Source organism: Sus scrofa, chromosome 5 (assembly GCF_000003025.6).
Source record: "Sus scrofa isolate TJ Tabasco breed Duroc chromosome 5, Sscrofa11.1, whole genome shotgun sequence".
Classification (NCBI taxonomy): Eukaryota; Metazoa; Chordata; class Mammalia; order Artiodactyla; family Suidae; genus Sus; species Sus scrofa.
This window is the reverse complement of record NC_010447.5, coordinates 18,511,761-18,539,678: the sequence shown is the minus strand read 5'-3', so window position 1 is coordinate 18,539,678 and position 27,918 is coordinate 18,511,761. Positions and strand designations below refer to the sequence as shown.

At 51.3% G+C, this 27,918-nt stretch overlaps 3 protein-coding genes across 3 annotated transcripts; 1 reads left to right on the top strand and 2 right to left on the bottom strand.

Annotated features, from left to right (window-relative positions):
• Window positions 1,844–13,609, top strand: AAAS (aladin WD repeat nucleoporin). The gene is made up of 16 exons (XM_003355403.4): window positions 1,844–2,105; window positions 3,018–3,145; window positions 6,383–6,438; window positions 6,755–6,846; window positions 7,046–7,092; window positions 7,597–7,695; window positions 7,990–8,133; window positions 11,115–11,235; window positions 11,552–11,676; window positions 11,848–11,908; window positions 12,066–12,153; window positions 12,338–12,431; window positions 12,514–12,581; window positions 12,726–12,807; window positions 12,924–13,008; window positions 13,128–13,609. Exons 1-16 carry the CDS (start codon window positions 1,983–1,985, stop codon window positions 13,353–13,355), a joined length of 1,641 nt encoding a protein of 546 aa, XP_003355451.1. The 5' UTR covers window positions 1,844–1,982; the 3' UTR covers window positions 13,356–13,609.
• On the bottom strand, window positions 13,610–22,732 carry C5H12orf10 (chromosome 5 C12orf10 homolog). Its single transcript, XM_013986326.2, has 7 exons — window positions 22,255–22,732; window positions 21,947–22,059; window positions 18,971–19,130; window positions 14,722–14,874; window positions 14,455–14,577; window positions 14,172–14,353; window positions 13,610–14,013 (listed from the first exon to the last, which is right to left on the bottom strand). Exons 1-7 carry the CDS (start codon window positions 22,477–22,479, stop codon window positions 13,815–13,817), a joined length of 1,155 nt encoding a protein of 384 aa, XP_013841780.1. The 5' UTR covers window positions 22,480–22,732; the 3' UTR covers window positions 13,610–13,814.
• Window positions 22,751–27,042, bottom strand: PFDN5 (prefoldin subunit 5). The gene is made up of 6 exons (XM_005652565.3): window positions 26,889–27,042; window positions 26,580–26,682; window positions 26,243–26,274; window positions 24,666–24,740; window positions 24,444–24,549; window positions 22,751–22,954 (listed from the first exon to the last, which is right to left on the bottom strand). Exons 1-6 carry the CDS (start codon window positions 26,958–26,960, stop codon window positions 22,878–22,880), a joined length of 465 nt encoding a protein of 154 aa, XP_005652622.1. The 5' UTR covers window positions 26,961–27,042; the 3' UTR covers window positions 22,751–22,877.

The following is a 27,918-nucleotide window of genomic DNA, read 5'->3' as shown; positions in this document are numbered from 1 at the left end:
AGAACTCCCGGGGATTTCCCCTCGTGGCCCAGTGGTTAATGAACCTGATTAGGAACCATGAGGCTGAGGGTTCGATCCCTGGCCTCAATCAGTCAGTTGAGGATCCGGTGTTGTCATATAGTGACCTGTGGTATAGGTTGCAGATGGGGCTCAGATCCCATGTGGCTGTGGCTGTGGACTGGCAGCTACACTTCCGATTCAACCCCTAGTCTGTCTGGGAACTTCCATATGCTGTGGTGTGGGTGTGGCCCTAAAAAGCAAAAAAAAAAAAAAAAAGTCTCCTGGATTCTCCAATGAGACTGGCTGCTTTTGGGAGTGGGGACTGTGCCTTATGCAATTCTGTGTTCTCAGAACTTGGTCCTTGGAATTGCTCATTAAAATTTGTTAAATGAGTGAACCAATGCCCATGGTCACCTAGTTCATGGCAGAGTTATTGCTAATCCTCACCGATATCTGTTTCGCACTTTACAATTTATTAAATGGCTTCATTTCCATTATTTTTACGGGAAACAACCATGTGTAATAACTAGGACACTGCAAGGGAGGGAGCTGAGGCCCAAAGAATTCAATGATTTTTCTGAAGTTATACAGCTGTAAGAAGAGGACCCCCCCCAGGCGTTCTCTTGTGGCGCAGCAGGTTAATAAACCGCCATTGTCACTGCAGTGGCTTAGGTCACTGTTGTGGAGCAGGTTAGATCCCTGGTCTGGGAATGGCCATATGCCTCTGACACGACCAAAGGAAAAAAAGGAAGAGGAGTCTTCATTCTGTATTAGACTCTCCAATTCTAGTTCCATTCTTTGTAGCTACAGTAGGATCAATCTCACTTTTTTTTTTTGGAGGGGGGGGTGCTGCTGGTGGTTTAGGCACAAGTTCCTGGGCCAGAGACTGAATGTGCAGCACAGTAGCAACCCAAGCCACAGCAGTGACAACACAAGATCCTTAACCTGCTGAATCACAGGAAACTCCAATCTCACTTTTTAAAATATGAGTTTCAGGAGTTCCCGTCATGGCTCAGTGGTTAACGAATCCGACTAGTAACCATGAGGCTGCGGGTTCGATCCCTGGCCTTGCTCAGCAGGTTGAGGATCCAGCGTTGCCTGAGCCGTGGTGTAGGTCGCAGACAAGGCTCAGATCCCACGTGGCTGTGGCTGTGGTGTAGCCTGGCAGCTACAGTTCCGATTCAACCCTTAGCCTGGGAACCTCCATATGCTGCGGGTGCAGCCGTCAAAAGACAAAAGACCAAAAAAAAAAAAAACACCTAGTTTTGGTATTTTTTGGTCAGATCTCCCTGTGCCTCACTTTCCTCATGGTGACAGAACAGTACCCACCTCATGGGGTTGTTACAAAGATTATACAAGCACTTATAATAAGTGCTCAGGAAATGTTAAGTTTCCCAGCTGTTCCCACTTTTCCTTCCAGGAGGCTTAACTCTCTGGGCTCTAGTTTCGGGCGAGCGCAACACTCTCCCTCCCAAGGCGCTCCACCTGACCTTCCTTCAGCTTTCCAGCCAGCTAGCTGCCCGTAACACAGCGGGTATTTTCCTCTGGGCGATCCACAGTCCTAGGAGGGTTTAATTAGGTACTTCCCTGAACGTGGCTTATTTTGGGCTTTCCGAGAGCTGAGAGTGAGTGGGGGACGGTGTTTGGGAATTCGGAACTGGGAAAAACAGCAGTCTCATAGGAAAAAAAGAAAACAAAGCAAACCAACACTCCGACCTTCAACTAGGGGTCGGCTCTACGGACTGCCTGCGTCTCTCCCCCTCCGGCCGCCAGGCGGCGCGCGAGGACGCCCCGGAAGTCTGTCCTGGGACTTCGCGTGCGTCCTCTTTCTCCGTTGCCCTTCCACTCACTTCCGTTGAGCTTTGCAACGTCTTTTGTCCCAGGCGGCTACCCGTACGCATCCGAATCTAGCCCGGGAACTAAGAGACGGAGGAGCGGGATCCGCGAGTTTACTGATTCCGGACCTCCTGGGGACCTGCAAGATGTGCTCCTTGGGGTTGTTCCCTCCGCCGCCGCCTAGGGGACAAGTCACCCTATACGAGCACAATAACGAGCTGGTGACAGGCAGTAGCTATGAGAGTCCGCCTCCTGACTTCCGGGGCCAGGTGGCCGGGGCGAGGAGGGAGGGGACCTACAGGCATGGGGGGCGGAGTCGGAGAGAATCGGGGAGCAGAGGCTGTGTGACAGGGGCGGGGTTGCGGTCCCCAGCCTGGAGGACTGGAAATAGTCTGGCCCCGCTGGAGAAGAATGGAAGGGCTGAAATGTATTTTAGTGGGATTGTTGGATGAAGGATGCTGAGAAGCTGTGGGGCAGGCCCAGAGGGAACGGAGAGAGTGAATGTAGGGGATGTGAGGGTGCAAGAGAACTTCGGAAAAGTTGGAGACGGTGTCTGGGAGAACTAGGAAGGCACAACCGCAACCTGGGGAGTTTTTCCGCTGCGCTTTTCCTGGGAAGGAAAAGGAAGAGAAACTGACGTTTATTGAGATTTTGCTATGTAAGGTGGAGGCTCCGAGTCAGGTGTTCTCCACAGATGTTTTAATAATATGTTTTTTTGCTTTTTAGGGCCGCACCCTAGGCATATGGAAGTTCTCAGGCTAGGGGTTGAATTGGAGCTGCAGCTGCTGGCCTACACTACAGCCACTGCAATGCAGCATCGGACACACGTCTGTGCCCTACACCACAGCTCATGGCAACGCCAGATCCATATCCCACTGAGTAAGGCCAAGGATCAAACCTGCATCTTCATGGGTACTAGTCGGATTTGTTCCTGCTGTGCCACAATGGGAACTCTTTTAATAATGTGATTTAATAATCACAACAACCCTATGAAATATTATTGTAGTTTTACAGATAAGGGAGCTAAGACCTGTCTCCCAGTCCCACAAGTGTATTTGTGGACCTGGAAACGGGTCCCTGGGGCCTCTTCCCCTCAGCCCAGCTATAGGTCCAGTAGGGAGTTCAGTAGAGATCTGGGGAAGAGACTAACTCAGTGTTATACCTCTCACTTCTGGCTCCAGTGGATCAATCTACCTGTCCTAAACCTGACCAAGGATCCCTTGAAGACCCCCGGAAGGCTGGACCATGGCACAAGAACTGCTTTCATCCACCACCGGGAGCAAGTGTGGAAGAGATGCATCAACATTTGGTGAGACATGGCCCCGGGTCTCCTGGGCCATGGTCTGCAGATCCTGGAGGAAATGAGGTCACCATCCCTCTCCCTCCGCCTTGGGCTTCCTGGCCCTCTCTAGCTCACAGCTGTCTCTCATTCAGCGTATTGGGTCATCAGTCCCTTGTGTGGAACTGAAGGCTGTGCATTTCATCTCCAGTGTCTTGCCTGCCTTTCTGGTTTGATTTTGTGAACCTGCTCTCTCATGTGATTATCACTTTCAGAGCCTTTACCTGAAACTCAGCAAGGTATAAGATTGGAGCCAATAACCTCATGTGTAGGTCATTCTTTTTTTTTTTTCAGGGCCGCACCTGCAGCATGTGGAAGTTCCCAGGCTAGGGGTTGAATCAGAGCTACAGCAGCTGCTGGCCTACACCATAGCCGCAGCAACTCGGGATCCGAGCCGCACCTGTGACCTGCACCACAGCTCATGGCAGTGCCGGATCCTTAACCCACTGAGCAAGGCCAGGGAGCAAACCTGTATCCTCATGGATACTAGTTGGGTTCCTTACCGCTGAGCCACAACAGGAACTCCAAAGTCATTTGTTTTTCATGTGTATCGACAGAGCCATACTGCCTGGAGTCAATTCCTGGCTGTGCCGCTCTAGCTGTGTGACCTTGGGCAAGTTACTTAATCACTCTGTTCCTCAGTTTCATCTTCCATAAAATGGAACCTATCTTACAAGGTTGTAGTGATGATTTTGTTTGTTTGTTTTTTAGGGCCGCACCTGCGGGATATGGAGGTTCCCAGGCTAGGGGTCCAATGGGAGCTACAGCTGCAAGCCACAGCCACAGCAATGCTAGATCCGAGCTGCGTCTTTAACCTACATCACAGCTCACAGCAACACTGGATCCTTAACCCACTGAGGGAGGCCAGGGATCAAACCTGCAACCTCATGGTTCCTAGTTGGATTCATTTCCGCTGTGCCATGACGGGAACTCCTATAGTGATGATTAATTGAGTAAAACACTTAGAGAACCGTGCTTGGCACATGTTAATCCCTTCAAGAGTTAGCCTTTGTTATTATCATTGTCACGTGTCGGATGAATTCCTATAAGTGAAGTAGCTGGATTCAAAGGGTATGTTCATTTGTAATTTCATGAACTGTTACCATATAGTCCCTTTGTTAAGCTGTACATATTTACACACCCATCAGCAGTGTATGAGAGTGCCTGTTTCCCAACACGTGTGCTGTTGAACTTTGCTATCTGGTACTACGTTGCAGTTTAATTCACATGTCTCTCCTTGTGTGACGTTTTCATGGTCTGAGAAGTCATTCTCATTTCCTGCCTGTCTAGCTGCTGCTTCTCTTCCTAATGTGTCTCTCTTTGGCCACACATGTGACATGCAGAAGTTCCCAGGCCAGGAATTGAACCCGAGCCACAGCAGTGGCAAGAGCCACAGCCGTGACAATGCCAAATCCTTAACCTCTAGGCCAGCAGGGAGCGCCCCTGATGTTTCTTAAATGTTGGGGTCCTGGGCTGGCCTTGTGATTGACGCGCCACACCTGGGTGTTCCCTCGTCTGCCCAACACCCCCACTCGGATCGTCCACAGGCTTCACACACTCAGTGTGTTCACAATCAGTCTCTTCATTTCTCTTCAAACCAGCTTTTTTTTTTTTTAGGGCTGCACCCGCGGCATATGGAGGTTCCCAGGCTAGGGGTCGAATTGGGGCTACAGCCTCTGGCCTACGTCACAGCCGTGGCAACCTACACCACAGCTCATGGCAATGCCCGGATCTTTAACCCACTGAGCGAGGCCAGGGATCAAACCCGAAACCTCATGGTTCCTAGTCGGATTCATTTCTGCTGTGCCACAACAGGAACTCCCCAAACCAGCTCCTTCCTTGTGTTTTTCATCTCACGGAATAGCCTTTCTAGTCTTCCAGGAGCAAGCAGTTTGAGTGTAGGCTCTGGGGCAGACAGACAGGTTGAATCCTGACTCTGCTTCTTCTTACCTAGTTCACCTTGGTAATTAACCTCTACACGCTCTGTTCTCTCATCTAAACATGCAGATGATAACGATATCTGTTTTGTGGGGTTGTGATAATGGCTGCATTAGATGATGCCTGTGAAGCACCTGGCCAGCCCCGGCACACTGTCAGCAGTATTAGCTGCTATAATTATCACCCCCGTGTTTTCCTTGATATTACTCTTTACCTTACTAATTTCTGATTAGTTCCTCAAAGCCTGTCTATTCTTCTTCCTCAAGCTCTTAAATCTGTAATCTTTTTTCTGTCTTCAGTGGCCGAGGCCACATTGGCCTTTTCTTCTGGATTCCTGAAGTAGCCTCTTAACCCATCTCTTTCTCTCCATTCTTGTCCTCTTTTAATCTGCAGCCAGAGTGATCTTTCTAAAATGCCAGCATGATCAGCTTATTCCTCTGCTTAAACGGCTACTGTGACTTTTTATTCACTGTCTTAGGGCAAGTCTCGTTTTTTTGTTTTTTGTCTTTCTGTCATTTCTAGGGCCACTCCTACGGCACATGGAGGTTCCCAGGCCAGGGGTCAAATCAGAGCTGCAGCCACCAGCCTACACCACAGCAATGCCAGATCGGAGCCGCGTCTGCAACCTACACCACAGCTCACGGGAACACCGGATCCTTAACCCACTGAGCAAGGCCAGGGATCGAACCCGCAACCTCATGATTCCTAGTCGGATTTGTTAACCACTGAGCCACGACGGGAACTCCAAGTCTCGGTTTTTTGATATGTGCACAAAGCTCTAAAAGACCTCTGAGACTTGCTTGTCTCTTTGGTGAAATGGGCAGAATGAAAGGACAATAGGGAATTCCTGTGGCTCAGCAATAACAAGCCCATCTGGTGTTCTCAAGGATGTGGGTTCCATCCCTGGCCTCACTCGGTAGGTTAAAGATCCTGCGTTGCTGTGGTGTGGGCCAGCAGGTGCAGCTCTGGTTTGAGCCCTAGCTTGGGAACCTCTTTATGCTGCAGATGCGGCCCTAAAAAGCAAAAAAAAAAAAAAAAAAAAAAAAAATGAGAAAAGAAAAGGGATCTATACTACAGCTCACGGCAATGCCAGATCCTTAACCCACTGAGCAAGGCCAGGGATTGGTTCCTAATTGGTTCGTTTCCACTGCGCCACGACAGGAACTCGTAAGTGTTCTTATTTTTAAAAACTGTTTATTGAACGAGTGGATGAACTTAGAGGGGAGACTGAAGGGATGAGAGTAATCCGACTCTCAGCTTCCTTTTCAGGCGCGATGTGGGTGTTTTTGGGGTGCTGAATGAAATTGCAAACTCGGAGGAGGAGGGTGAGTAGGTTCGCCTCAATCCTTCTCTAGTTTTATGGTTGCCATCTCCCCTCCGTGTTCTCCCTAATTCATCCCCATACCTGTTGGTCCTACCTTTCCCTTTAGCCCCGTGTGGCTTGGCCCTGTTATCTCCGCTGGCAGCATCTTCTTTTTCCCCCTCTGGTTACCCCATGTACCCCAGAGTGGTGTCCAGAGCACTCGTTGGGTGGAAGGACGTGGGGAGGGCTTGCCTTCGCTCAAGGGCGCTTGCCCTCGGAGGGTGCCCAGCGGGAGCCCTGCGAATGGGTCAATCATAGCTGCCTCCTCAACCCCGCAGTGTTTGAGTGGGTGAAGACGGCATCCAGCTGGGCCCTGGCCCTCTGTCGATGGGCCTCCTCGCTCCATGGCTCCCTGTTCCCCCATCTGTCTGTAAGTTCGCTTCCTCCCCTGGCCTGCCCCGGCGGCTACTCCCCCCTCCCGCCCCCTCTCCACTTTCTGCCCCTTAAGGTGGTGGTGGGGGGAGGATGGGAAGACTGCACGTGGTGGGAAGAGTCCGGCTCTCCTGTGGGGCAGGGAGAGGTTAACTCCCTTCCTCCCACCGCATCCTCTGTCCACTTTGTTATGGCAGCTCAGGAGCGAAGATCTGATTGCTGAATTTGCCCAAGTCACAAACTGGTGAGTGGACACACTCTGGGGCTTTGGCAGGGAGGCAGTCCTGAACTCCGGAACTTCTCTGGGGAAGTCAAGGCAGAGACTCCTCCAGCCCCCTCCCAGCTGCTTCCCACATTCTCACTCCTTCTACCTCCCCCAAAAGAAGTACAAGACACAGCGAGAGAGTTTCGTTGTGGCACAGTGGAAACAAGTCCGACTAGTATACAGGAGGATGCGGGTTTGATCGATCCCTGGCCTCGCTCAGTGGGTTAAGGATCCGGCATTGCCATGAGCTGAGCTGTAGGTCGAAGATGTGGCTTGGATCCAGTGTGGCTGTGGCTGTGGCACAGGCTGGCAGCTGCAGCTTCAATTCGACCCCTAGCCTGGGGACTTCCATATGCCGCAGATGCGGCCCTAAAAAGCAAAAGAAAACAAAGGAACTGTGAAAAATAATAATGTCCTCACGTGAAAGAAAATCTGGGTCGAGTATGGTGAAGTGTAAGTTCCAACTCTTCACTCCCACCCCAGGTCCAGCTGCTGCTTGCGGGTCTTTGCGTGGCACCCGCACACCAACAAGTTTGCAGTGGCCCTGCTAGATGACTCAATCCGTGTGTACAACGCCAACAGGTATGTGGGGGTGTACAGGGTGGGCTCTGACTCTTCAGTCTGCAAGGTCAGTGCCCCGTCCCTCTCCAGCCCTGGAGCCTGGGGAGTCCTGCACTTCCTGGCCTGGGGGTCAGGGAGGCCCCACAACTGCGTGCTTCCTCTTTCCAGACCCAGCCTTCATCCTGTCCTGTCCCACAGTAGCCTGGGCCCTGGACGATCAACTTTCTCCCCTGGATTTCCCATCCTCTCCCGCACTCGGCTCCCCTGAGCCTCAGTGTCCCTTCTTTGATTCGGTCCCCTCCCCCTTCGCCCCAGCACCATAGTCCCCTCCCTGAAGCACCGGCTGCAGAGGAACGTGGCGGCGCTGGCCTGGAAGCCCCTCAGCGCCTCCGTCCTGGCGGTGGCCTGCCAGAGCTGCATTCTCATCTGGACTCTGGACCCCACCTCTCTGTCTACCCGGTGAGTGCCGGCTCTCTCAGTCTTAGCTTGGCAAGGGCTGTGGCCATGCCGGGGTGGTGAGGAGGCCTGGGAGGAGATGTTCTTTGTCCTCGTAGCACTTCCCAGGGCTCTGGAAGAGGCGCACCTAAGGCCACCTTGGAGGTGCTGAGAAGCTCTAATCTAGAGGAAGGGCAGAACTAGGGGCTTCTGGGATTGTGGGGAGTGTGTTCCTATGGATGATGGAGTGGAAAGGCTGTCTCTTTTGTTTTGGTTTTTTTGCTTTTTAGGGCCACACCTTCGGCATATGAAAGTTCCCAGGCGAGGGGTCAAGTTGAAGCTGCAGCTGCCTGCCTACACCACAGCCACAGCCATGCAGGATCTGGGCTGTGTCTGCAATCTCCACACAGCTCACGGCAACACCAGATCCTTAACCCACTGAGGGATCGAACCCGTGTCCTCACAGATGCTAGTCTGGTTCCTTACCACTGAGCCACAATGAGAACTTCCAAAACTGTCTCTCTCTCTTTTTTTTTTTTTTGTCTTTTGTCTTTTTAGGGCCATACTTGCGGCATATGGAGGTTTCCAGGCTAGGGGTCTAATCGGAGCTTCAGCCGCCGGCCTACACCAGAGCCACAGCAATGCAGGATCTGAGCCATGTCTGCGACCTGCACCACAGCTCACGGCAACGCAGGATCCTAACCCACTGAGCGAGGCCAGGGATCAAACCCGAAACTTCATGGTTCCTAGTCGGATTCGTTTCTGCTGTGCCACAACTGGAACACCTTTTTTTTTTTTTTTTTTTTTTTTTTTGCTATACCCATGGCATGCATCAGTTCCCAGGCCAGGGATCAACCTGTGCCACAGCAGGGACAACGCCAGTTCCTTAACCCACTGCACCACAAAAGAACTTGCCCACAATTCTGTTTTAATATTCTAGTCTGCACAAATAATGAATGAGTACATAAAGATATAGTGAATATTTTTTCAACACTGTTTGTAATAATAAAAAATTACAGGGAGTTCCTGCCGTGGTGCGGTGGGTTAAGAATCTGGCTACAGCGGCCCAGGCTGATGTAGAGGTACAAGTCCAAGCCCCAGCCTGGCATGGTGGCTAAAGGATCCAGCATTACTGCAGCTCAGATTCAATCCCTGGCCTGGAACTTCCACATGTCTTGGGTGCAGCCATAAAAAAAAGCATTATAAACAGCTGAAATGTCCATTTGTGGAGGTGCGACTGAATAAATTATAGTTCATCTATTTAGTTGAGCCACTGAAAAGAATGAGATGGATGTCTATGAACTGATTTATTGTAAAGTTAATAAGTTGTAGAAGGTCCTTTGTGGCGCAGCAGGTTAAGGATCCGGCATTGTCACCGCACTGGCTCAGGTTGCTGCTGTGGGGAGGTTTGATCCCTGGCCCGGGAATGTCTCCATGCCGTGGGCATGGCAAAAAAAAGAAAAAAAGTTGTAGACAGTGGTGCAGTGGGTTAAGAATCTGACTGCAGTGGCCCAGGTCAATGTGGAGGTGCAGGTTCAAGCCCCAGCCTGGCATAGTGGAGTGACTTAAACCTCATTAGAGCTAAAGGTGGTTACTGTTGAGAGAAAAGGGACAGGGTGACATTAATTCAGATTGTAGCCTCTACCTACTGGAGCCCAGTATGTGGCTCTGGAGATAGAAAGCTGACGACCACAGCTGGTGCCTTCAGCTGGCTCCCAGCCTAGGGAGGTCCCTCCCCACACGCGCCACCTTTGACCAGCAAAAGGCGATAATGGGAGCACAGAGGAGGGACAAGGAAAGGGACAAAGATGGCTTTGGGAGTTCTGGGGAGTGACAGATGGCTCTAGAAAGAGAAGTCATTGGAAACTTGAGGTGGTGTCGTGGACGACTTCAGGCTCCAGGCAGCATGGCCCTCTGGGAGAGGGCTCTCATCCAGAGCAGAGCGTGCAGTTCCCTAGCTCCACACCTTCTAGCTTTACTGGTCAGAAGTTTTTTTTTTTTTTTTTTTTTTTTTTTGTCTTTGCCTTTGCTAGGGCTGCACCTGTGGCATATGGAGGTTCCCAAGCTAGGGGTCGAAATGGAGCTGTGGCCGTTGGCCTACACCACAGCCACAGCAGCTCGGGATCCCAGCCACATCTGCAACCTATATACCACAGGAGTTCCCGTCGTGGCGCAGCAGAAATGAATCTGACTAGGAACCATGACATTTCGGGTTTGATCCCTGGCCTTGCTCACTGGGTTAAGGATCTGGCGTTGCCATGAGCTGTGGTGTAGGTCTCAGATGCAGTTCAGATCTAGTGTTGCTGTGGCTGTGGTGTAGGCTGGCGGCTATGGCTCAAATTCGACCCCTAGCCTGGGAACCTCCGTATGCCGCAGGAGCGGCCCTTAAAAACAAAACAAACAAAAAAAATCCTACACCAAAGCTTGTGGCAACACCACATCCCCAACCCACTAAGTAAGGCCAGGGATCGAACCTGCATCCTCATAGATACTAGTTGGATTTGTTTCCACTGAGCCACAATGGGAACTCCCTGGTCAGAAGCTTTTTTTCTGTTTTTTTTTAAGGGCTGCACCTGCGGCATATGGAGGTTCCCAGGATAGGGGTCGAATTGAAGCTACAGCTGCCAGCCTGTGCCACAGCCACAGCAACACCGGATCTTTAATCCGCTGAGCAAGGCCAGGGATCGAACCTGCATCCTCATGGATACTAGTCAGATTGTTTCTGCTGAGCCGTGACAGGAACTCCCTGGTCAGAAGTTTTTATCTCTTTCAGGCTTGCTCCCTTTCATCCTGTTTCTTCTCTGGACCTCCTCCTGGTGACGGCTCTTCCTTTTTTTTTTCCCCTTTTTTAAACTCCATGATCCTTATTCGTGTTTCCCAGCCTGGACTTGAGCTCAGAGTGGTCGCTGGGATTGGGAAGTTCTAGCAGGAGGAGGCACGGGGAGAGAATCACAGGGCTTTATCTCTGTGGCCTTCTGACTCCGCACCCCCTTTCCCCTCGGCAGACCCTCTTCTGGCTGCGCCCAAGTGCTCTCTCACCCTGGGCACACACCTGTCACCAGCTTGGCCTGGGCCCCCAGCGGGGGGCGGCTGCTCTCAGCTTCTCCTGTGGATGCTGCCATCCTGGTGAGTTGAGCCCCTTCCCTCTTTCGGTCACTTCTGCCACCCCTCAGACTGGAGGAAGGAGCCGCCTTTGCCTGGTGGCGGGAGATACGCCAGGGGAAGGAGACTTTGAACTTAGGCAGGGAGGGCGCTGCAGCCGCTTTTCCCCTCAGATGTAAAATCTCGCCTGCTGTCCTTGTAAATGTGAAGCTGTTTCCTCCTGGTGTCCCAGTCCCTTTCCTGCTTCCTCCCCTCTCTGGTCCTCTGCATCCTGAGGAAGGGTAGCCCCCTCTGGGGGGATAGGGATGCCCGAGCTTCCTGTCTCCTGCCCGTCTCTTAGGTGTGGGACGTCTCAACAGAGACCTGTGTTCCGCTTCCCTGGTTTCGGGGAGGCGGGGTCACCAACCTGCTCTGGTCCCCAGATGGCAGCAAAGTCCTGGCTACCACGCCTTCAGCGGTCTTTCGGTGAGTGGGGCCGGGCAGGGCAGGTGGGAATCAGTAACCACTGACCTAGAGAAAGGCAGTAGGCTCCTGGAACAGCCAGTGGCAGCAGCCTTCTGTCCCTGGTCCCATCTTTGACCTGAACCTGGGACAGGCGAGTAAGTTCAAGCTGCGGCCGGCTTCTCTCTGGCGCAGGGTCTGGGAGGCCCAGATGTGGACCTGTGAGAGGTGGCCTACTCTGTCCGGGCGATGTCAGGTAGGAGGGGACTGCCTCAGGCCAGCGGGGGAGGCCGGGCCCGCTCCCTTGGGCCTGCGCCCCCTCCTCTGTTTCTCTTCCTCCCGCTCGCCCCGCTATATTCCATAGACACCCCCCCTCCCCCCGCCCCCGCTCTGCTTTTTGCTCCTGACCCCAGACTGGCTGCTGGAGCCCTGATGGAAGCCGCCTGCTGTTCACTGTGTTGGGGGAACCGCTGATTTACTCCTTGTTGTTCCCAGAACACGGTGAGTCAGGCAGACCCTTCGGATGCAGAGTATCTGGGGTGGTTGGAGGAGGCGGAGACCCTCTGGAATATGTTGCTCTGAAGCATAAAGGGAAGCAAGGAGCTTGGGAGACCTGAGAGGCGTGGATGCCTGTGGTGGCGAGGAGGCCCTTCCCTGCCCCTAAGAGCCTCTGCCTGACCTGCAGGTGAGGGGAAGGGCTGTGTCGGGGGTGCGAAGTCAGCAACCATCGTGGCAGATCTGTCCGAGACAACTGTACAGACACCAGATGGAGAGGAAAGGTGAGCTGCGTAGGTGAGGGGACAGTGAGCCGAAGGTGGCGGGGCCATGCCGAGCCCTCCCAACCTGCTGTTCACCCCGCAGGCTTGGGGGAGAGGCTCACTCCATGGTCTGGGACCCCAGCGGGGAGCGGCTGGCTGTGCTCATGAAAGGTAAGGGGTGGGCAGGAAGGCCTTTGCTCAGCCGCAGGCGTCTTCCATCGGTTTGTTGTATCCGTGGCCTGGCTGCAGTTCCTCCAGCCCCCGCCCCAGGATTCTGCCTCTAGAATGTCCTCCTGCCCTCGCATCCATTTACAGGAAATCCACGGGTCCAGAATGGTAAACCAGTCATCCTCCTTTTTCGCACTCGAAACAGCCCTGTGTTTGAGCTACTTCCTTGGTAAGTGCTGGGCAGGTTACTGGGTGTGGGCTCCTCACTGGCCTTCCCACCCCAAACCGAGAGGACTGCACCTGCTTCTGCCACCAGCAGCCCCCGACCTTTCCTTCTTCCCCCAGTGGCATCATCCAGGGGGAGCCTGGAGCCCAGGCTCAGCTCATCACTTTCCATCCTTCCTTCAATAAAGGAGCTCTGCTCAGCGTGGTGAGTAGGCCAGGCTGCTGGGGTTTGGGGAGCCAAGGGCCATGGCTGCAGGGTTGCTCTGCCTGTGGCCTTCTTTGGGCCCAGGCTCTGATGGAGTCTTCTTTCCCTTCTCTCTGCAGTGCTGGTCCACAGGCCGGATTGCCCACATCCCTCTGTACTTTGTCAATGCCCAGTTTCCACGGTTTAGCCCAGTGTTTGGCCGAACCCAAGAGCCCCCAGCTGGGGCTGGAGGCTCTATTCATGACCTGCCCCTCTTTACTGAGTTGTCCCCAGTCTCTGCCCCTTGGGACCCTCTCCCAGGACCACCCCCTGCTCGGGCTCACTCCCCTCACTCCCACTTCCAATAAAAAAGGTCCTTGGAGGTCCCTGGTGGCTCGGCAGGTTAAGGGTCCAGTACTATCACTGCTGTGGTGTGGGTTGGATCCCTGGCCCGGGAACTTCTGCATGCTGTGGGCTTGGCCAACCTCTCCCCCAACCCCAGAAAACACCAAAACCAATGTCCCGTTTTGTTTTCCACTCAACTATAAGATTCTACCTTTTCTAGAGAGTTGCACTGGGGTATAGTGAAGAAAAAAAAAAAGGCACAGACTTTAGGTTAAAATCTTGTCTCTCACTTTTTAGTCACTTCTTGTGAACGTGGTCAAGTTATTTACCCTTAGGAGATGATGGTTTTCAAATGACTGGGAAAGCAAAGCCGAGAAAATACCCAGTATAATAGATGTACATTCCCCAAGTTTCAGCAAGTTCCCAGAATGGTGCGGGGCAAAACCGGAGCAATACTTAGTCAGTATGAGATGGAAAACATTTTATTGGCCGAGGGGATTTGTGGGAGGTAGAGGTGCTGAGTGAAGGGCCAAGGTGGTCCGGGCCATGCTCAGGGCACCCTCTCGGGTACGGTGCCCACCGATGAAGCCACTGGCATGGACAAAGACGCAGCCAGGAATCCCACTGACCTGGTCCAGGGCCTCATCCCGAAGACCCCGCCATGGCTCTGGCAGGGGCAGCCTACAAGTGAGCAGAAAGACAGAGGTGCTGGGGGGCAAATGGAGGCCTCGAGGAACAGGGCGGGGAGAGGGGAAGCAGAGGTCAAGGTTAGTGGCCTCCTCCTCTGATAGGGTCAAAACAGGCCTGAGGGCTGCAGGGTGGTCCCCCTAGGGCCTCACCTGCTCTGGAATGAATGGAGCTCCTTAGGCACACACTGTACCCGCCACTGTCCAGCCTGGTCAGTGTAGATGACAAAGGAGATGGCCACCGGGGGGGACAGATCCAATTCCAGGTGGTAGAGGTGCTCCTTCCAGGGGCATCCACCCTTTGCCAGTTCTATTATCTTCCCACTTGCATCCACCTGGGAGGGAAGCGGGGCAGGGCGAGAAGGTTTAGGTGGGAGCAGGAGCCCGCCGGCAGTCCCTAACCCCTGAGCCACAGTGCCTCCTCCCAGCCCCGTACCTGGAACCGCTGGGCCAGGGCCTCTTCCACCAGGGCCCGGGCTGGCAGCCAGCTGTGCTGGTAGAAGTCTAGTCTCTGTAGAAACTCCTCTCGAACCAGATCCATTGCACGCTTGAACCCGGCCTGGGAATCACATGGGCATGAGAACCACGGTGCGGGTTAGAACTTCCGACTTTGCTACGGCTTGATGGGAGCAACCCCTCTCATCTCCTCCCCTGAGGTTCACACTCGCTTCATGGGCTCTTTCTCCCCTGGGGCCCTGCTCACCTCAGTGTCTTGGTTGGGCTGGTTCCAGGTGGGATTGAGCCGAGCAACCCGGGCACTCAGGGTCGTGGTCAGCGCATACCGAGGTTCTCCCTCCTCCCACTGGGCGATCCCATTGTCCACCGCATCCACCTCCTCCACGAAGTTCTCATACATCTAAGGCAGCAGTGGGAGAAATGCTCTGCCTACCAAAGCTTTCTAGGGGTCAGAGTTTGCACAGACAGTCTTTAATCTGCACAACAGCCCTGCGAGGAGCTCCAGCAGTAACTGCATGAGGAAGGGGCGAGTGGGGCAGCTTGCTCAAGGTCAGAGAGCATTCGGTGCTGGCGCTGGAAGTCAGGCCACCTGACTGCTCATCCAGTGCTCACTCTACTGCCTCTCAAAGCCCAAGCCAAGGCGGCAGGTGTGGGGAGGCAGCTGCCGCCTTCTGAACAAGGAGGGTCTCGCATTCCATCCAAGGCTCTGTGGGAGCGGATTCCATGCTGAGGGAGGTTAAGTCTCCAGGTAGGCTGAATAGGCTGTTCACAAGGTACAGGGGGGTCTGGCCAAGCACACAAGTCAGAGGTGGGGGGAGATGCGTACTGGACATCAAGAGCTGGGCTGTGGTCCAGGCAAGCCCACGGTGTGCCACATGGCATCAGCAGCTGCTGCATCTGCTGAGCCTAAAGAAATGGGAGGATAGTGCCTCAAGAATCTGGAGGCAGAAAGGATATGGGATATCAGTGTTTAATGCAAAACTGCCCTACAAAAAGGCCTACGAATCAACACATCTGGGGTATGTAAAAGTGCTACTCTCAGGGAGAGCTGAAGGAGACTCCTATGCCCAGAACTTCCTGGTCTGGACCCCAACCTGAGACTCAGGTAAAACTTGGTTGTAATTTATTTTTCATTAAAAAATTTTTTTTGGCTGTACCTGTGGCATGTGGAAGTTCCCAGGCCAGGGATTGAACCCAAGTCACAGTTGCAACCTGTGTCATAGCTGCGGCAATGCCAGATTCTTAACCTGCTGCACCGCATGGGAACTTCCAATTTGGGTGTAATTTTAATATCCAAAAGATATAAACAGCTCATACAACTTAACATCAAAAAAAAAAAAAAGGCAAAAAAACCAACTGGAGTTCCCTTGTAGTTTATTGGGTTAAGGATCTGGTGCTGTCACTGCTGTGGCTCTGGTTACAGCTGTGCAGGTTTGACCCCTGGCCTGGGAACTTCTGCATGCTGCAAGTGCAGCCAAAAGAAAAATACAAGTAACCCAAATAAAGGGCAGAAGAACTGAATAGGTATTTTCCCAAAGACAACATATGGTGGATGGCCAATAGGCCATCAACATCAACTAATCATCAGATAAATACAAATTAAAACCACAACGATATATCACCTCACATCTGTCAGAACAGCTGTCATCAAAAATACCACAAGTTGGAGTTCCCGTCTTGGCTCAGCTGCTAATGAATCTGACTAGTATCCATGAGGGTGCAGGTTCAATCCCTGGCCTCGCTCAGTGGGTCAAAGATCTGGCGTTGCCGTGAGCTATGGTATATAGGTTGCAGACGTGGTTCAGATCCCACATTGCTGTGGCTGTGGTGTAGGCTGGCAGGTGTAGCTCTGATTTGACCCCTAGCCTAGGAACCTCCATATGCTGCGAATGTCACCCTAAAAAGCAAAAAACAAAAAACAAAACAAGAAAACCACCACAAGCTAAAGGAGTTCCCTGGTAGCTCAGGGATCAAAGGATCTGGCTTTGTCATTACCATGGCTCAGGTTTGAGCCCTGGCCTGAGAACTTCTGCATGTTGTGGGCGTGGCCAAAAACAAGAAATAAAAACAAAAAAACTGCAAGTAACAAATGTTGGTGAGGATGCTAGGAAAAGGGAACCCTTGTACTCTGCTGCAGGGAAGGTATGTGGGTTCAGCCACTATGGAGAGCCATAGGGAGGTTCCTCAAAAGTTAAAAGATAGAACTACAGTATGACCCAGCAATTAGTTTTTTTTTTTTTTTGTTTTTTTTTTTTTGGTCTTTTGTCTTTTTAGGGCCATATCCGAGGCATATGGAGGTTCCCAAGCCAGAGGTTGAACTGGAGCTGTAGCTGCCAGCCTACACCACAGCCACAGCAATGCCAGATCTGAGCCCCATCTGTGACCCATACCACAGCTCATGGCAATGCCGGATCCTTAGCCCACTGAGTGAGGCCAGGGATCGAACCTGTGTCCTCATGGATACCAGTCAGAGTCCTTTCCATTGAGCCACGCTGGGAACTCCTGACCCAGCAATTCTACTCCTGGGTATATAATTGAAAAAAAATCAAAAAGACTAAATTTGAAAAGATACATGTACCCCAATGTTCACAGCAGCATTACAACAGCCAAGATACGGAAGCAACCTAAGCGTCTATCAACACATGAATGGGTAAAGATGATGTGGTAAACAATAGAGTATTACTGAGCCATAAAACAAAAAAATGAAAACTTACCACTTGCAGCAACATGGACGGACTTGGAGGGCATTATGCTTAGTGATGTAAGTTAAAGACAAATACTATATGACATCACTTATATGTGGAATCTCAAAAATACAACAAACTAGCGAATATAACAAAAAAGCAGACTCACAGACACAGAGGACAAATTAGTGGTTACCAGTGGGGAGAAAGAAGGGGGAGGGGCAAGATAGGGGGAGGAGATTGAGAAGCACAAACTGGAATGCCTGGCTGGCTACAGGCAGCAGTTTCAAGAGCCAGTGTTGGAGGTCTCTTTGTGGCGCAGTGGTTGACAAATCCGACTAGGAACCATGAGGTTGCAGGTTCGATCCCTGGCCTTGCTCAGTGGGTTAAGGATCCAGCATTGCTGTGAGCTGTGGAGTAGGTCACAGACATGGCTCGGATCCTGAGTTGCTGTGGCTCTGACCCCTAGTCTGGGAATTTCCATAGGCTGTGGGTGCAGCCATAAAATAAAATAAAGACCCAGTGTTGTCTTTGTGGCAGTGGGTTAAGGATCCAGCATTGCTGCCACTATGGCTAGGATTTGATTCTTGGCCCAGGAACTTCCATCTGCCACAAGAAAAAAAAAAAAAAAGGTAGGTACAAACTATTGAGTATAAAGATAAATAAACTATAGGGATATACTGTATAGCACAGGGAATATAGCCAATATTGTACATAAATTATACCTAAATAAAAGTAAAGATCTTGGGTGTAATTTAGTTCTCAGTTCAATCGTTTAGAAACCCCTCACAGTAGAAGGGAAAATTGACCCAGTCTTGGAGTTCCATTCGTGGCTCAGTGGTTAAAACCAACTAGCATCCATGGGGACTAAGGTTCAATCCCTGGCCTCGCTCAGTGGGTTAAGGAACCAGTGTTAGCCTGAGCTGTGGTGTACGTTGCAGACTCAGCTCGGATCTCACGTTGCTGTGGCTGTGGTGTAGGCGGGCAGCTACAGCTCCGATTTGACCCCTAGACCTGGGAACCTCCGTATGCAGCAAGTGCAGCCCTAAAAAAAGACAAAAGGCATGCATGCATATATACATACATACATACAATACATACAACTGACCCAGTCCAAAACCTTAGTATTCCAAGAGCTGCAGTTTTTTTCACCTTTTTGGATCCCACTAATGCTGCGTCATAAGGGAAAACAGGCAAACCAAGACAGAACTGAACTCAACAGCCTAACTGCAAAAAACAGAGTTGACTGAATCTGAAATTTGACTCGTGAACTTCACAGGAGTAGAGTCAAGCAGGTGTCCAGCGACACGCATGTCAGGGCCAAGAGCCTTGCTTCTTTCTTCCACAAGCACAGGCACCTGCTAAACTGCCTGCAAGGGGCGCTGGTGGAACCTCAAGAGGTTTTTATAATCCAACCCTTCCTAGTTCCCAACTCACGTGCTTCTAGTGAATTTAGTGGTGCCTAAAATAGGCTGCCCTTCACCTCAGGGCAGCCAGAACCTCAGCCACACGCAACCAAACATAAGCAGCCTTCTCAATTACTAAGTTGTTAAATAATCATTTTTTGTGCATCAGTCATGCTTTATGGTGTTTCAAAGCCTTTCCCCATACTTTAGCTCATGTACTTCTCACTGCCACCTCAGATGGAGGCAGGGGAGAGTAAGACCCCTGTGAGAAGATGAGCCTGACTGAGGGAGAGGGCAGAGGGCCAGCAAGGGTCAGGAACCCTAACCTGAGCCCAGTTTCAAGTGCCACTCTAACCGGCCTGGTGGAGATGCTTGTGCAGGGCATCTCTTGTCCTCAGGTCCCCACCTTGTCATAGAGGATGCCCACCACGCTGTCCTCTTCGCTAGTGCCCAGCAACTGGGCCAGCAGCTTGTGCCCGAAGTGCAGATAGATGAGTCCCGCACTGCTCAGCTTGGTCTGCCACGGCTTCCCAGGGGACAGGGAGCTCATGGTCTCTGTGAAAGACCTGAGGAGCACAGGGAGGTGGGGCTGAGGCAGAGCTGCCCCAGTTCACTCCCAGTGTGTGCGCGCGGGGGTCGGGGGGTGGGGGAATACTGAGGGAGATGGAAGAAGGCCCAGCTGGGGAAGCTTTGGCTTGACCTCAGGGGTCAACGTGGACTTGAACTTGGAGTCTCCATTCATGCATTCATTCGACCATGGTTAACGCAGTGGTTACCACATGTCAGGCTTTGTGTTGTAGATATTAGAGATGAAAAAACTAAGACCCTGTCCCTGCCTTCAAGTTCATTCACCTAAGGCCGACACGCACACCCACCCACCCACCCACACAGTGACGTGAATGCTTTAGCCAGTTATAAATAAGGAAAGGGGGAGGGTGAGGAAAGGGTTCAGGAGGAGAGCCTTCGGGTCACTCCTGAAAGTTGAATTAGTGGGTGTGAGCCAGACAGACAAAGGGTGAGAAGGAGAAAAGGCATTCCAGGTAGAGAGAACTACATGTACAATGGCTAAGGGACAGATCTCTTGACAGAACTGCAAGAAAGGAGCTTGGCTTGAGGAGTGAGCAGCAAATGACAAAGCTGGATGGAGAAGCAGGGTCTGGACCACGGCAGGCTTTGTATGCTGCAGATGAAGTTTGGCTCTTATCTGTGGGTAAAGGGGAGCCATCAAAAGAGTGTAAGCAGGCCAGTGTGTGTCAGAAAGAGCACTGTGCCAGCTAGCATGGAGATGAGATGCAAGGAGATGCAAGGACAGAGCATGGGGGACAGGTATGACAGCTGTTAGAGCAGAAGAAACTACAGCTGCAATTTCTAAATACCAATCCATACGAAGGATCAAGGGAGTTCATTTTTTTTTTTCTAATGATTTTTTTTTCCCTTACTGGCCATTCTAATGATTATTATTAAATATTGAGTAAATACAAAAATATTTATAAAATATTCATAAGGTATAAAGACTAATAACAATAACCCTCCAGAGGGATTGGCTGCGTCTTTGGACACAGGTTCGATCACCAGGCATGTGGCTGCAGCTAGGATCTGATTCCTGGCCCAGGAACTCCATATGCTGCAGGGCAGCCAAAAAAACCCCAAAAACCAAAACAAAACAAAGATTCAGACAGAAGGAAAACTAAACAGTTGATGGAAACAAACATAGGTGCTACACTGTACACAAGAACAAGGATATGATGAACACAAAATTCAGGATGCCGCTCATTCCTGGGGGATGTGGGGGGATGCGGACGGGAAGCGGTGCCCAGTGTAGATACAAAGGTAATAGTAATGTTCTCGTTCCTAGGCTGGGAGATCAGTGCACGGGTATTTATGTTTTATATTCCAGAAATGTTACATATAGTGATTTATGTGTCAACTACTGCATAGCTTTTTTTAAAAAAAAGGTGTATACAATAATTAGAAAAAAGAAAGCTGTCAATAGTGTCAAGTGCCATAAAGAAGTCAGTTAAGGTGAGACCCTCAGCCAGCAACCTGAGTTTGGTATTGAGGTCACTGTGCCCTTTCCACAAGCATTTCTAGTAGAGAGACTGGGAGAGAGTTGGCTGAATGAATGACTGAATGGATGGATGAATGGAATGAACTGGAAGGGATGTGGAGCCAGGTCAGCTCTTTTGTTGAAAAGTGGCTGAGAAGTGAGGGTGAGAGGTTAGGCTCTAAGTACGGGGAGCATTCCTCTAACATCATTTATGAAAGTAACGCATATACTTAAACAAAAAGGAGAGAGAGAGGGAGGGAGGGAAAGAGGCAGGGGGAGAGAAATAAACTTAAAACCTCTTCATGAACCCTCAGAGACAACTGCTTTAAACTCTGTGGTGTATGTGAGGGAAAGTTTTGGGGTCTTTTCACTCCTTTGTTTTCAAGATGTGAGAGGCTCAAGCAGAGTTTCTTGCTGTAGGCAAGAAGTAGAAACCTGGAGTTTCCGTTGTGGCTCAGTGGTTAATGAACCCAATCCATGAGGACGCAGGTTCCATCCCTGGCCTTGCTAGGTGGGTTAAGGATCCGGCGTTGCCGTGAGCTGTGGTGTAGGTTGCAGATGCGGATCGGATCCCACGTTGCTGTGGCTCTGGCATAGGCCAGTGGCTACAGCTCCGATTCGACCCCTAGCCTGGGAACCTCCATATGCCATGGGATCGGCCCAAGAAATGGCAAAAAGACAAAAAAAAAAAAAAAAAAAAAAAAAAAAGGTAGAAACCTGGCGGGAGAATTGTGATGTGAGGTCCCAGAGCAGAAAGTGACACATTGGACGAGGGCAAACAGAAGGAAATGTTTCCTGAATTGGAAGGAGGGAGCTGACATGTTCAGGAGTGAGAAAGTGAGGATGTGCACGCAGGAAAAGCTCAATTTCCTTTGAAAGGAAAGGAAATTCCTCACTGAGGGAGTCTGATGAGGCAGGGACTTGAGGATGGGAAAAGGACTGGAATGGTACTATGGATAAAGGGCTACAAGAAGAGTTCTCAGTGGAAGACAACACAGCCCAGCAGTCTAAGGTGGGGCAGCAAGGGCACCTGAAAGGATTAATCCTGGGTGGAGTATTCAGTGGGGTGATGACGGTCCGGGTAGAAGAAAAGCCTGACTGCGCCAAACTGGGACGTGAGTCAAGAGGGGCCTGGGGACTGACGGGGGCCACCAGAGGCCTAAGACCAGATATGAGCGCCGGGCAGCGGGAAAGGATGGAAGACGCTAGTCCCATAGAATTCAGTTTGCTTTCCAGGGCGAGGCGCTTCCCTTCGCTGACACGGACGATGGTGGACTGGAGCGCTGAGTAAAGTTGACATCAAGGAAGTTGAAGAAATGGTATGTGGGAACCTACCTCTGGTGATGGTCATATCGGTGTCTCTGAGGGTCGTACTCTCCACCCACGTCTACCACGATGTCACAAGAAGCCAGTTTCTCGGGGTCCCGGGTCCGCACAATCTCTGCATCCTGCAGGGGACAGAAGTGGTGAGGGGGCTGCTAAGGTCGCACGGGTAGAGGGTTAACGTTGGGCTTCCAGGGAACCAGGGAGGAGAGAAGGGGAACTCAGGCCACGCGAACTACCACAGGGACCCCTCAAGGAGGAGGACGTGCACCGCCCCAAGACTCGCCAGCTGCCCCCAGGTCAGTTTGGGTGAATCGTACCCGGTACTCGGGCAGGAGGCGCAGCAACGCGCAGGCCAGCGCCTCGTCGCAGTGGAAGGTGCCATTGTGTGTCCCGATTCGGGGCGGAGCCATGAGGTGGCTGCGGGGCCTTTTGGAGGGCAAGACGAACTCCAGGCTGAGCGTGCGATGCGGACCCCAAAGGGTTGGCACCGGCGGCAGCGGGAGCAGCAGAGGTAGGAGACCGCGCAGGAAGCGGTGTCCCATGCAGCTTACCCAGAAGGAGGGCGCTGAACCGGAAGGGGAAGTGCTGGCACCGCCTTACTTCCGCTTGCCACCGTTCCCACAGCAACCAGCCTTGCCCGGAAGTGTGGGAGCTGCATTCCCATACCTGCTCTTCCAAGGGCCCAGGGTGAAGCCGCCAAGATGAGCACTGCATCACACCTGCTTATCAGGCACTGGGAAGGGACGCGCCCTCTCACCACCGCCCTCCCACCTCATCACTCGTCTTGTGCTTAAGGCAAGAAAAGACCAACACTCTGCCCAGCTGGCACATTTATTAGTTAATACACAAGACCCTCCTCCTCCCCCATTCTAGGAAACCACGCTCAGAAAGTCCAAGGCTCCTGAAGCAGGAACCCCCATGCCATTTCTGAAACAAGCTCTCAGGCTTTGGCAGTTGCCTGAGCTGCTCCCAGGGCTGTGAGCTGCTGAATCTTCTGGCTCATCATCTCCATGACAGCTGTCGGGAAAAAGTCAGATCTTGGTCAGAAGCTAAAGGGGAGAACCCAAAGTTCAGGAAAAGTGACAGGCAGACAACATACCATAGTTAATAAAACCTTTAACTCAGTGAGCCGCTGTGGAGGACACACATAACACAAATTTATAGAGTCTAAGATGTGTCAGTAAAGATGATAACAACTGGGATATAAAAATGAACAAACACAGGAGTTCCCGTCATGGCGCAGTGGTTGACGAATCTGACCAGGAACCATGAGGTTGCAGGTTCAATCCCTGCCCTTGCTCAGTGGGTTAAGGATTTGGCGTGGCCGTGAGCTGTAGTGTACGTTGCAGACACGGCTCAGATCTCGCGTTGTTGTGGCTCTGGTGTAGGCTAGTGGCTACAGCTCCGATTCGACCCCTAGCCTGGGAACCTCCATATGCCGCAGGAGCAGCCCTAGAAAAGGCTCAGAGACAAAAAAAAAAGAATACAAATGAAAAATGAAAAAATACATATAAAGAGTCACATATAACCAGAAAATTATAACATTGAAAAGATTTCTGCCTTTATAACAGTGATTCTCAATCCTGACTATACAATAGAATCACCTGGGGAACTTTTTAAAAAGCATTGCTGGAGTTCCTGTTGTGGCACAGCAGAAGTGAATCTGACTGGTATCTACAAGGATGTGGGTTTGATCCCTGGCCTTAATCAGTGGGTGGTGGATCTGGCGTTGCTGTGAGCTGTGATGTAGGACACAGATGAGGCACAGATCCTGAATTGCTGTGGCTGTGGTGTAAGCCGGCAGCTGCAGCTCTGATCAGCCCCTAGCCTGCAAACGTCCATATACCTCGAATGCGGCCCTAAAAAAGAAAAAAGAAAAAAAAAAAAAATCATTGCTTCCTGGAACACGCCCCCACGCCCACAGATGGATTTACAGTTGACCCTTGAACAACATGGGTTTGAACTGTGCTGGTCTACTTACACATGGGTTTTTTTCAATAGTAAATACTATAGCACTACATGATCCCTGAGTGGCAAACGCAGAACTGAATTTCTTCTACTTCTTGAAGCGCTGGTGCCCAAAGCCCAACTCTGTTCAAGGGTCAACTGCAGCTGATTTGGAGTAGGCCCAGGTTTTCTTTTTAAATTCTCCAGGTACAGCCAAAGCTTTACTTGCCAGTAGATAGCTAGTTAGGGCTTTATTTCTTTCCTGTGTGTTCATTTACATGCATCTTTTTCCCTATTCCATCTACATTAAATAGGATCTCAAACACAAAAACACAGATGGGATTTCCTTTCTCTAAATTTCTCAAGCACTGAACCCAGGAATCTAGAAATAGCGGATATGTGATGCACAGCATCTAAAGAATAATACATCAAGACACCAAAGAGAAAACCATGGTTTTAATCCAACAAAGGGGACACCCGCCATGGTTCACGCTGCAATTCATGTTCTTGATTATTATGGAGGTAGAAATGGTGAAGAGGTGCCCAAGGCCAAGCTTACCCTGTTTCATGGCATGCTTCTCCTGCAGAGCTGGCTGGATTTTCTCCATTTGCTTGGTGAGGAAGTCTATCTTCCTCTTGAAGAAGTCCTTGGCATCTTCAGCTGTCTGGAAGGTCAGAGGTGAAGGAGGGGCTAAGAGGAGACCTCTTTGTGCACTCTGGATCTCTCCCTAAACTCCCTCTGCCTCCTCAGCGGGGCATCCATACGCTTCCTTCCACTCACCTTCTCTACATAGTAGCCAGTTCCCACATCGATGAGCACATGTTCCACATCATGCAACTTCCCAGGGACGTACATCTGAGAAGCGAGGATTAAGGGAAAACTAGCCCAGCATGAGTCCTGATTTCCTGTCGGCTCATCTGCTTGACCTCCTAAGAACCCCTTTTTCTAAAAACTTAAAAGGTACCGGGATCAGATAATCTGGAGGCCTACACACTCCAAAGGGGAGACACAGGGAAGTTGGTTCCTTATGGAGAAAATTACACATGCTGATCTTGCCCTGATCTCACTGCCACCCTCCAAGAAGTTCTTAGAGTTCTTCCCATTAGCCCTTCCAGAAAGACTAGATGGCTTTTTTTATTGTCTTTTTTAGGGCTGCACCCGCGGCATATGGAGGTTCCCAGGCTAGGGGTCAAATCGGAGCTGTAGCCACCGGCCTATGCCAGAGCCACAGCAACGCGGGATCCGAGCCGGGTCTGCAACCTACACCACAGCTCACGGCCACGCCGAATCCTTAACCCACTGAGCAAGGCCAGGGATCAAATCCGCAACCTCATGGTTCCTAGTCGGATTCATCAACCACTGAGTCATGATGGGAACTCCATAAAGACTAGATGCAGTGTTTCTTTTTTCTTTTTAGGGCCACACCTGCAGCATATGGAAGATCCTAGGCTAGGGGTTGATTCGGAGCTGCAGCTGCCAGCCTACACCACAGCTCACGGCAACACCAGATCCCCAACCCAGCGAGGGAGGCCAGGGTTAGTAGTGGATTGTTTCTGCTGCGCCACAATGGGAACTCCTGGAATGATTTTTCCTGATGCTGTTAAATAGTAAAAGTGAAAAGCCAGCCTCATTTCTCCTTTAACACTCCCAACCATGAAGTAGGTCATTCCCAATAGATTTAATGTTCCTTATCTAAGCAGTCCCTACTATGCGGCTATTCCTGTGTTTCTTTTTCAGCCTATCAATTCTCAGGTGCAGTTTATAGGTGCCCTGTTAACACAATTGGCTCATTCAAGTAAAACACTCAACAGATAGACACAATCCAGGCTTCTCAGTAACAACGGATTAGAAATAAGATCCACAATTAAACTAAAATTGAAGATTAATAAACAGAGCCAACCCCCTTGTCTCTATATCCTCTCTTCTTCCACTGCTTCTGTTTTCTAAGTTATTAGTAAAAAGGGTAGGGAGCTCCTGCTGCGGTGCAGCAGGTTAAAGACCCAGTGTTGTCTCTGAGGTGGCTCAGATTCAATCCCTGGCCCCGGAACTTCCACATGCTGCGGGTGAGGCAAAAGAACCCAAAAAACAAGTCAAAAGTGTAAACCACCAGTTTTATCTCCCTATTAGATTATATCCTCAAACAGCGAAGGAAAAAAATCACACCTCAATTCTACATACACCTTGGTGCTCACCAAACATTAGCTGGATGTTGGCTCCAATGAGATAGCAGAGCTACGAAGTGTGTACTGAGTATTCTCAGAATCTCTGGAGCAATTAGAACCTCTGCCCTTTTTTGCAGGGTAGGGGGTGAAGGAGAAAAGGAGTGGGCGGGGAAACAGTTCCTGCAGAAAGGATACAGAACTCGTCAGTGGGACGAGTAATTCTTTCCCTGTGAAAGCAATTAAGACAGACATGTAGGGAAGGTGGACTTCTCCAGCCTTTACACGTTCAAGGGAGTTTCAGCACCGCACAGCGCCCAGAGACTGTGCGATAAGTATGGAAATAGGGGCAACAGGAGAAGAATGTCCTGTACATTTCAAGTCTACCAAGGCAACATGCAAAGGGCTCCTGCAGCAGTATGCAATACGTAAAGGACCGTTCTCTCGTCTCAGATAAGGACAACTGGATAAGGAAGAGAGAGGAAAAGCCGGCTCGCCCCAACCCCCAGCTTGCCTTCACGCGCCTACCGCATACCCTCGTTGCTCTTGTTCAGCACGTTCAGACAGTCCTTGGCTTCCACATACTTGGTCTGTACCACCTTGAGCTGGGCAATGGACGTGGACAAGAACTCCACTTCCTAGAGAGAAGAGGAATGAGGGTTAGTACGGGGGCTGGTGGGAGAGGAGGGCACCGCCGGGAAGGGGCGGGTGCTGGGACCGAGTCGGGGTTTTGCCTGGGAAGGGAAACCTCCTCCCTCGGCTGGGGAAGAATGGGGAGCGAGGGAGTACGCGTGGCGGGAAGGAAGTGAGGTGGAAAGGGGTGTCTTTGGGGGCCTATTCCCACCTGGTCCAGCTGGTTCTTGAGCATTTCCAGCTGCGGCAGATTCAGCTCGGTAATGTTAACCGACTGCGCCATGTTGGGAAGGAGGACTAACGAAGCGGAAGCCGCCGGGTGAGCAACGCTCTAGCCGTCCTCTGCGCCTCTCGATGGCTACGCCGGGAGGCCTCGCTGCCCCCGACATCTCTATGGTCTTCCGTCCGGGAGCGGAGGAAGAGCTGGGTCTTCTCTGTGATTTACTTGCGTTGGAGTGGAAGAGACAGCGGCGCTTTCTTTTTTAAAGACCGAACTGGAGGCATATGGAGGTTCGTAAGCTGGGGGTCGAACTGGAACTGCAGCTACCGGCTTAAGCCACAGCAGCGCGGGATCCGAGCTGTGTCTGCGACCTACACCACAGCTCACTGCAACGGCCGATTCTTAACCCACTTAAATAAGGACTGGGATCGAGCCCGCAACCTCATGGATACTAGTCCGGTTCCTTATCGCTGAGCCACGATAGGAACTCCCAGGAGCGCTTTCATTACACAAAACATCCCAAGCCTAGCGTCGACAAGTTGCAGCAAACAGGATTCCTGTGAATTTAAGAATCTTTTTTTTTTTTGTCTTTTTGTTGTTGTTGTTGTTGTTATTGTTGTTGTTGTTGCTATTTCTTGGGCCGCTCCCCGCGGCACATGGAGGTTCCCAGGCTAGGGGTTGAATCGGAGCTGTAGCCACCGGCCTACGCCAGAGCCACAGCAACGCGGGATCCGAGCCGCGTCTGCAACCTACACCACAGCTCACGGCAACGCCGGATCGTTAACCCACTGAGCAAGGGCAGGGACCGAACCCGCAACCTCACGGTTCCTAGTCGGATTCGTTAACCACTGCGCCACGACGGGAACTCCTGAATTTAAGAATCTTAAAAAGAGTTCCCGTCGTGGCTCAGCAGAAACGAGTCTGGCTAGCATCTATGAGGACGCTGGTTCGCTCCCTGGTCTCGCTCAGCGGGTTAAAGATCCAGCATTGCCTGTGAGCTGTGGTGTAGGTCTCAGACGCG